The 9,516-nt window shown below is 37.7% G+C and overlaps 1 protein-coding gene across 1 annotated transcript; it reads left to right on the top strand.

Moving 5' to 3' along the window:
• The first annotated feature begins 282 nt into the window (after nt 1-282).
• LOC105794529 (uncharacterized) lies at nt 283-8,655 on the top strand. The gene is made up of 7 exons (XM_012623735.2): nt 283-607; nt 1,410-2,003; nt 2,130-2,238; nt 2,518-2,638; nt 2,781-3,488; nt 4,335-6,186; nt 7,819-8,655. The coding sequence occupies exons 2-7, from the start codon at nt 1,808-1,810 to the stop codon at nt 8,244-8,246; spliced, it is 3,414 nt and encodes a 1,137-aa protein (XP_012479189.1). The 5' UTR covers nt 283-607; nt 1,410-1,807; the 3' UTR covers nt 8,247-8,655.
• Nucleotides 8,656-9,516: the final 861 nt, after the last annotated feature.

The following is a 9,516-nucleotide window of genomic DNA, read 5'->3' as shown; positions in this document are numbered from 1 at the left end:
TTACTTATTAAAACGTTGTTTTCAAAAATAGGAATTTGATGGTAGGTCAAAGGAGCTTTACGTGTACTTCTTTTATTTTTGCCGTGAATGTCAACTACCAATTTAGTTATAAGATGCGAATTATCATTCATTAATAAAATAATAGTGTTATTTATTAACCTAAAATAAAGAAAGAGAAGAAGAATAAAGAAATCGGGTCGGGTGGAGCATCGGTGCTGGCGCGGACTCTGTGCGAACCGACTCCAGCAGCTTTTATAACATTCATTTTTATTTTATTTATTTTATTTCTTACCTCTTAACCAACAAAAAAAAAGAAGAGAAAAGCTTACTATTCTAAGTTTCTCTAGTGTGTCTGTCACTGTAGCTTCAGCCGTCCGTTGCGGCAACCACCGTTCACGGCTGTCAGTAAGCGTAGAAACTTCCCAAATTTGACAACAACATTCCTTTTGAACTTGTAAACCCCAAAATCAGCTTAGATTTTTCAAAATCAACACCGAAAGCTCTAAATCTAAGCCCGAATCCTGCGGTTTCTAACACTTTAACCGCCACATTCTGCCGTTAGATGGTCACCGGATTTAAGACGAATTTCCCTTCGGTCTTCCTCGAGGTATTAACCGTTTTGATTTTGGAAACAACTACCTAACCCCAATTATCCTTCAAATCCCAAAAGAAAAACCTTAACTCACTGCCAGAAATAGTGTTCTCTTCTCCCTTTTCTTTGCGCATTCATATGTGTGTGTATATTCTGTTGATTTTCTGTGTTTAATTTTCTGGAAGGCAGGGGAAGGAAATTTTTAAAAAAATAATGTCTAGTTTTTTCTTGTGATTTGCTGGGAAATTGTGACCTTTTCTGGTTTCCATTGTTGATGTTGGTCATAAGAATTTGTTTGTGTTTTTCTTTGTTTAAATAACGGCTTTGTCATAAATTGATGAAGATCGAATCTGCCAAGCAAGTCCGTTTCTTGGTTTTATTTCCTTTTTCTCCTTGTAATTTCTTGATCCTAAGTTTTCGGGTTCCCTTTTTAGCTTCAAAAAATTCCAAACAAAATCCCTATTTCAACTACAATCTCAGATCTCAGATTTCAAGTTTCCAACTTCCCTTAAAAAATTTTTCTTTCTATTTTTTTATTTTTCTGGATTTTTCATTTTTTTAAGATATTAAAACTTCTAATTTGTTTTTGTTTTTAGAATCTCCTAAATATGGGAGAAAAAAAAATACATTGAACAAAATTAGTAACAGGTGCAATACAAAATTCAAGAGCCTATTGATCAAAATTTGAAAACCCAAACAAGGAAATGAGATTTTTTTATAGAACAAAAACAAAATTGTAATTTAGTATGATGAACTTGACCGAGTCCCATTAGTGAAATGAATTTCAAATGATATGGATAAAATTGTGTGCCTACAGGTGAATTAATTCGGTCACTGATTTTGAACGGCGCTGAAAAGGTTTTGCTTGGCGGTTTCTGGTGGCTGAAAATTTTGACTTTGACTTTGGGTTTTGGTCAATGAAGGTTTTGATGGAAATTTAGGGTTTGGAAGTTGCTTTCCATCATGAGCATCTCAGTTTGGTGGTGGTTATTGCTCAGTTACTGGTGCTGAAGCTCTTTTTTATCAAGTATTCTATTTTGGGAACCGGGCCTTGCACCCTTGTTTTGAGTTATATTGAAGTTGGCTACATTTGTTACTTGGAAACACAGAAGGGGCAAATTGGGGTTAAATTATGGGGCAAGTTAGCTGTTTACTTACTGGATTGCTGGAGAGATTGCTGTGATTGTTTGGGAAGTGTAGATTAGGGCAGGAGAGATGCCTCCTTCTCCAGCATTAAGATACTCTCCAGGGAGGGAGCTGAGAGGGGAAAACCACAAAAGATGGCGTAGTTTGGAGAGTGGGCTGAATGTACAAGAAAAAGATGATGACCTTGCTTTGTTCAATGAAATGCAGTCCAAAGAAAGGGAGAATTTTTTGCTTCAGTCATCAGATGATGCAGAGGACTCATTTTGTAATTTTCTGCTTTGCCTTGTCGTCTAAGTTGTTTGGGTGTATTTGCTCCTGAATAGAGGAATGTAACTAGTGTCTGCTAACTAACATTAATGTTTGGTTTCTTTGGTTTTGAATTTTTCTACAGCTACAAAACTGAAATATTTTTCAGATTTCAAGCTTGGAATTTCCGTTCCTGTTCGAGGGGAGACTAGTGAACTCCTTGATGCAGATGAAGAGAAAAATGATTATGAATGGTAGGTCATAGTTATTTTTGAACTTTTATTTTAGAACTGTGATATGACGTACTTTTTGCTTGGAACTAAGTTGAAATAGTAATATAAGCTGGCATGTAAATCTGTCTGTTCATGCTTGGTGTATGTTAGAATTAAGTCATTGCCAATGGCCTAATCATGAAATTAGAATCATGTGATTATTTCTTTTTCATTAATTGTATTCTATTGAGATGGTATCTGTATCTGTACTTCTTGAATTTGTTTGGTTCTCACACATTGTCTTTCTTGGTGATTTTGAAGGTTATTAACTCCACCTGACACCCCTCTTTTTCCTTCGTTGGATGATGAGCCACCACCAGCTAATGTTGCCCGCAGTGGTAGACCCCGTACTCAACCCATTTCCATATCAAGATCATCCACGGTAAGTTATCATTTCACTCTTGTGGAATGAAAAATGTTTGTTAATGAAATAGTTCATTAACATCCATTCTAGGTTTTATCCTGAAGGTTGTAACTTATTCTTTCCAAAACTTTGCCCTTTATCCTCTATGTACAATATGCAGATGGACAAAAGCTACAGAAGCAGTAGGGGCAGCGCGAGTCCAAATCGTTTAAGTCCATCGCCTCGGTCTGGGAGTAGCACACTCCAATCTAGAGGAAGGCCATCTTCAGCACCTCAGTCCAGTCCAATACGGCAAGCTACTCCGACTCGGAGACCATCTCCTTCCCCTAGTAAAAGTTCAACGCCTGCTCGAAGGTCTTCTACTCCTACTCCTCAAAGGACAAGCACAGGGGGAAGGGGAACTTCCCCTATAAGGACAAATAGGGGAAACTCTACATCACCAAAAATAAGGGCATGGCAGGCAAACATTCCAGGTTTCTCCTTAGATGCACCGCCTAATCTTCGTACTTCTCTGGCTGATCGACCAGCATCATATGTGAGGGGTTCCTCACCTGCATCTAGAAATGGGAGGGATGCAAGATTTGGCAGGAAATCGATGTCCCCGACTGCCTCTAGAAGTGCCAGTTCATCTCATAGTCATGATAGAGACCAATTTAGTTTGTACAGTAAAGGGTCTGTAGCATCTTCTGGTGATGATGATGTAGACCCTATACATTCTATTCCTCTTGGTGGATCAACCCATTCTGTTTCAAGGAGGGTTGGTGCATTCCCAAGCAACAAGGGGCCAACCTTTAACAGGAAATCAGCTAGAGTGTTGTCGCCAAGTTCTGCTCCAAAACGTTCCTTTGACTCTGCTCTTCGTCAAATGGTATTTTATTACATTTTTTAAGGCAATATGCATCTGTTATGGCAGTTTGCCCTTATACAAGTGTTAAAATATAAGTAGTTAATTTGTCTGCTCTAATGTTCTGAATCTACCTTGCCTTATTTGCTACTAGTTTATTTAATTCCTTTTCGAATGCCATGCAACAGAGGAAAGTAAAGAAAACACTAATTTTCCTTCCAGACCTTATTACCAATACGGTATAGATTTAGACTGGTAATAATAGAAAAAGAGGTATGGAAGGTCAATGCAAGCGCTTAACTATCTTTTCATTTCTATTGGAGTGTGAAACTGTGTAAGTGCTATAAATCTAGAGGTGGCAATCTTGATGGTATTATTTAGATTGATGGGTTTGATGTACTCCTACTAGTTAGTAAGCATTGTTTGTGAGAATTACAGCTGGAATTAATTGCCAAATGATATGACTGCGAAGTTTTTGGTGGTGACTGTTGACAACTTAGTGTTTAATATTAATTTGGTATGTCTAGAAGGGGTGGGGGAGGAAAGTCAAAATTCTAGAATCTCCTGTTTAAAGCTCATTCTATAGACCATGTTTCATATTAAGTAAGCTTTTGGAGCAGTAAGGTTTCTTTTGACATGTTTTAATGTGTTAAATACCTCGCAAACTTCAGTGCAATCTGCGTAGTCTATCTTTACTGCTAAGCAAAAATAAATTTAAGATAGTCATGAAATAATTCACATGGTTTCTTGTTGTATTTCATGCATGTTCTTGTTCTCATTTAAACTTTTTGTGCACAATTAATGCATATCAAAGGTGCTTGGTCATCGATGCTGACCTTGTAGTTTATTATAATCAATTTTTTGATACAGGATCATCGGAAGAGCCCTCCAAATATGTTCAGGCCTCTATTATCTAGTGTTCCAAGTACTGGTTTTTATGCTGGGAAGGTAAGTTCTGTACATCGTTCGTTGATGTCAAGGAACTCATCTTTGACTACCAGCAGTAATGCAAATTCTGATCAAGGTACAAGTGCTGTGCTTGATATTGAAGGAAGTGACCATCAACATGATGACATGGCAAGTGAATCTGGAAAGGGACCTTACGGCAATGTTCTAGAAGAGGTTTTTGCCTTCGATAAGATGGATGTAATAAACCAGGATGCTAGTTATGAAAGGCGTAATGACTCGCTTAATAGTCTTATTGAAGATGCTGATAGAGACTCCGCGATCCGATGTGACCCTGACCACTCTGAGGAGTTAGGTCACCGTAGTCTTGAAGTGGAAATGAGTTCAAATTCTGATGCTCTATGTGACAGGGGTGATCTTTCAGAAGTGTATAGTTTCGAAAACACAAAAATTTGTTCTAAATGTGGTTGTAGGTATCGTGTTATTGAACAGGTTGAAGAAGAAATCAGTCTTTGCACAGATTGCAGTAGGCAACATGATATTGTCTCTGGCGACATTTCTGATGCAGAGAACTGTCCAGGGTTGTCTATGAAAATTACTGAAGAGGATAAACCCTTTCCTGAATTGGAAACCTCAATTCCTCCATCTGATTCTCTATCACAAGTTACTGATGCAGTTGAACCCTGGATTTCTCAGCATGAAAAAAATATCAAACTAAGTGAAAATTTCAGTCAAGAAAATTCTATTGGAGGTTCTCTAACGGACAGAGGTGAGCAGAGGCTTGGTTATCAGCAAGAGATGGCTCAATCAACTGTTGATCATTCTATACTTGATAGGGAGACTGGAGGTCAGCAGTTGAGTTACTCTGATGAACATTCCAGTTTGAAGGTTAACACATCAGAAGTTGTAGGTATTTCTGTGCTGTTAAAGAGGTCAGGCAGCAGCAAGGGGCCTGTTGTTCTAGGCAGGACCTTTGCTACCATACCATCTGAAGATCTTTCTTATGCAAGAGACAGTTCTAACAGTTTCAGAAGCTCTGTTGGACATGGGAGTGTATCTGCATCATCCTCTACTGAATTCAGCTCATCTAGGCAAACAGATGCGCGTGTACAATTAAATGGTAGAAAATCTGAGTTGGATAATTACAGATATGACTTGAATGCAAAGCCTCAAAGCTTTACTTTGTCTCAAAGTTCAAGCAATAATTACCAAGCTTTAAGTCTTGCATCTAGCACAAATGATGAAAATTTTGAGGGTTCTATTCGTAATCTGAAATTTGAGGAAGCAGAGGAAACAGTTGTAGTTTCTCTAGCCAAAACTTCAGAAAATTTAGAAGCAGATCTGTCATTAACTACTGCTGCTGCTCCCAAGAACGATTGTATCGAGTGGAACAAAAGTAGTACAGTAATTGATACTTTAACCTCTGAGCTATTAGAGGACAATTCAGCAGCACCACTTCCTCCCAATGAAGATTGTGTTTCATATGAAAATGGAGATAGCTTGCCTAGTAACTCCAGGATTGCCTCAAGTGTTGAAGCATTAGCTACCACTCTTGAAGAACATGGTATGCGAAATGATATTCCTGATGGAGTAGATGCTGCTGAGGCTGCTGGCCACAACTCTTTGACTACAATCTCAGAAATAGAAATCGACAATTCCTGCCAGAGTTCCTGCAGTTCAGAACTTGATGGCTTGTCTCCAAATTCTGAGAGGAAAAAGAAGAGATCCGAGGACCTGTCAGTTGCTATACCTTTAGATGTGGATATTACTGCTGTTGAGGAGCGTAATATGTCAGATCACACAGATGGTGTTTTAGGTATGTAATTATTTTATTATTGTTTTCCATGCACTTTAGGCATTCAACTTGGAAGTAAAATTTCACTTCCATTCCCAAGAGGTCTTTTCATCTACCATTTCTAATAAACAATTTTATGATGCATCTATATCCTTCATGAACTATTCATGCAAGTCCTTTGAATAGCTGGCTGTACTTACTCTTTCTTCAATTATGATTGCTTTCTTGCGGTTTTATTTATAAGAGCATTAATTAGCAACACTAAGATTCAATCTTTCATGGACTATCCATCATGATTAACCATTTTTCTCTTTTTCTTTGGGGTTAAGGTTCAAGTTTGTCATTATAGTCGGGTCTATAAATCAAGCGTACCACTTATCTTTTAATGTGAGCAATTTTAACATTGTACTTTTAGGTTTGTTTAAAATTGGTCAAAAGTTAATTCATAAAGGATATATTCCATGAAGCCATGGAATATTGGAATACATAATTTTTGTAGTTCTTTTTCATTTTCAATAGAACTAAAGTAGTGGTAAATTTGCATTTGTTCTGGGATGGTGGAAAATTTTATCCATCACTTTAAGTAGATCTGTAAATTTGGACCTTATCTTGTTCCTTTTGCACTTTCAAGCCATCTCTGTTTTTCTGTTTCACATCAAGCTCAACAATGATGATAAACATATGGGAACAGCCAAATTACTTTGATCTTTTTGGCCTTCCTAATAAAAGTTATGCTCTGGGTAGACATGGTTTGCAGGGTTTCTAGTTTCAAATCTGTTTATTTCAGATTGAGTTCAGTCGCATACTTTGTAAGGCTTTAACTCATATTTTGGGAAAGCTATGCATAAGGCAGATACTGGTTCTGGTTATGGATGTGAGGATAGCCTGTTTCCAAGCTCTGTTTGTCTTGAATGTAATCTTTGTGGCTTCAACAAGAGATAAGAGATGTGCAGTTTGAAGCATCTTGAGTTTAGATTACCCTCGTAGATATGTTGCCATTTTGTGATCTACAGCGAAATTTCTTACTTGGCAGTTATTACCAATAATTTTATATGCATGAAAATTGTCATTCTCTAAATCTTTTTTTTATCATGGAGTCATGGTCATAAAAGTCAGGAATTACCGTAAATTTTTTCCTTAGTACCCCGAAAAAGGTAAAAAGGACAAACTTGCACATTGAATATCTAAACAGTGGACCATTTTGTATTAACAAGCCCAGTTTTTTAGATCACTTTAGTGCAATACTTCTCAGGTGTAGAGAATGGTGCATCAAACATATTTGTACCAAAAGCTACTAACATTTGCAGTGATTATTTTCATTGGCATTGGGCTGATTGATTCTGTCCGCTTGTTTTCGTATTATTTGCTAACATATTTTTATCTATATTTGCACTGCCGAACTAATTTTATTTTGCTGTTTCATTTCATTCTAAGAAATAGAATGGACTTGACCTCTGTGTTTACGTAAAAAATTCTATTCCTCAGTTTGTATATTGGATAATGTTTATATTTGCTGTGTCTTGATGTCCATGGCTTTTAGAATGTAGTACCGACAGCCAGTATATGATTCTTTGCTAAAATTTGGTTCTGAATTGTGACTGACTGGCAGAGGGATTTTTCTTTCTCTGATGAAACTTTTATGCCTTTTTACAGAGGAATCGACTGTCTTGGTAGAATGCCGTGGAGGAAGTAAGGGCAGAAGCCTGACACTTGAAGAAGCAACAGACACAATACTATTCTGCAGTTCCATTATCCATGATCTTGCCTACCAGGCTGCAACCATTGCCATTGAAAAGGAAAGTTCAGTGCCATTGGAAGGTTCCAGGCCAACTGTGACAATCTTGGGGAATTCCACTTCTGACAGGAAAGACCTACGGGGGCGAACTGTTGGTAGATGGACTTCAAAATCTCATAAGGTCAGGCAGAGGCGGGTAGAAACTGATGTAAAATCTGTGCCTACCAAGGCTGTAAATGATGAGAATGCCTACGAACCTTCAATTCACAATGTTGGTATTCCTAATAAGATGGACAGTATGAACCCTCCAAAGCTAGAATCCAAGTGTAACTGCTCAATAATGTGAGACTGAACAAACTGGGCTTCACCAGCCTCCTCATGACTTCGGTGCTACTCCTCCAGGCAGACTCCATTCTTATTTGGAGAGATTGGCAAGTGATTTGTATTTTAAAATGATTTTGTGGTTGAATTTGTTGGCAATGGGTTGTCTTTGGTTTCAATTTATTTGTAAGAAACGCCACCTGATGTTGGTGGTGACATAAATTGTAAAGTTGTTTAGGTTGATATTAGTAAAAGGCAGTGTGGGGGGCGTGGGGGCATTTGTGTTTTTGCTCCGTTCACCAAATTCTTTGTTAGTTAATACTGTTTGTTTTGGGTCCTGTTCTTGGTTGGAGAAAGTATGAATTAAGACCCTCCCCCCTCATTCTTATTCAATTATTATGACTATTGAAAATAATATTAGCTCAATTTGGTTAGCTTCTCTCCTCCCATCTCCTTGGCAACAGGTACTGACACATAGCTCTCCTGCAAAGAGTGTCCATGAACAAGAGGATTTTGCATCACAACACAACAGGTATGTACAAAAGCTTTGGCCTTGGCTTAATCTATGTAGGCAAAATGGATGGAAAAGGGGATTTAATGATAATCCGGTATGATTTATTTTTAAAAGCTTTTGCATTCATGTTGTATTATGAGTTTATCAGAACCCATAGAACGTATCGTCTATGGTCGCAGCCCTTTTCTGGAAGCAGATATAAGCTTGAGATTTATAACAGTCAGTGCATAATTTTGTTGTGAAAATCAAGGGTACTTTTGCCTTGTTTTGTAGTTTCACTATATTTCATCCGGTTTAATCAAATAGGCCGTTTTTTTTTTTGCAGAGTTACTCTTAAGAGCTATTACAATGCAAGGAGAATGAATGCTGTTGGGACCCCACCCCACTACGCGAGTCCATCCTCGTTCAACTAGGTCAACATACTCTTTTCTGGTATCTGACATGGCATTCCATAAATTGGTTTTTTTATTATGTTGGGGGGTGGGGTATGGAACCTAACAGCATTATAAACAAGCAGCCATTAGAGGAAATCCAGTTGAACATCTTGACATCTAAAGAAATGATTGGAGTTTGAAACTTGAAATTTCCTGCAGCCATGCTATAATATGATATATATGATTAGAGTTATTTGAATGTGGAGAGTAGGGTTTACACTCGTTATATGATATTGTTCTGGCTCTGTTGCGGGGCTTGAGACAGAGTGAATTGAGTGCTCAGACCATCATATATGATCTTTATTTGATTATATCAGATCTTACTTGGCTAGCATAGCGTTGAATAA

Source organism: Gossypium raimondii, chromosome 3 (genome assembly GCF_025698545.1).
Source record: "Gossypium raimondii isolate GPD5lz chromosome 3, ASM2569854v1, whole genome shotgun sequence".
Lineage (NCBI taxonomy): Eukaryota > Viridiplantae > Streptophyta > Magnoliopsida > Malvales > Malvaceae > Gossypium > Gossypium raimondii.
The sequence above is the reverse complement of the archived record's forward strand: the minus strand, read 5'-3'. Positions and strand labels throughout refer to the sequence as shown.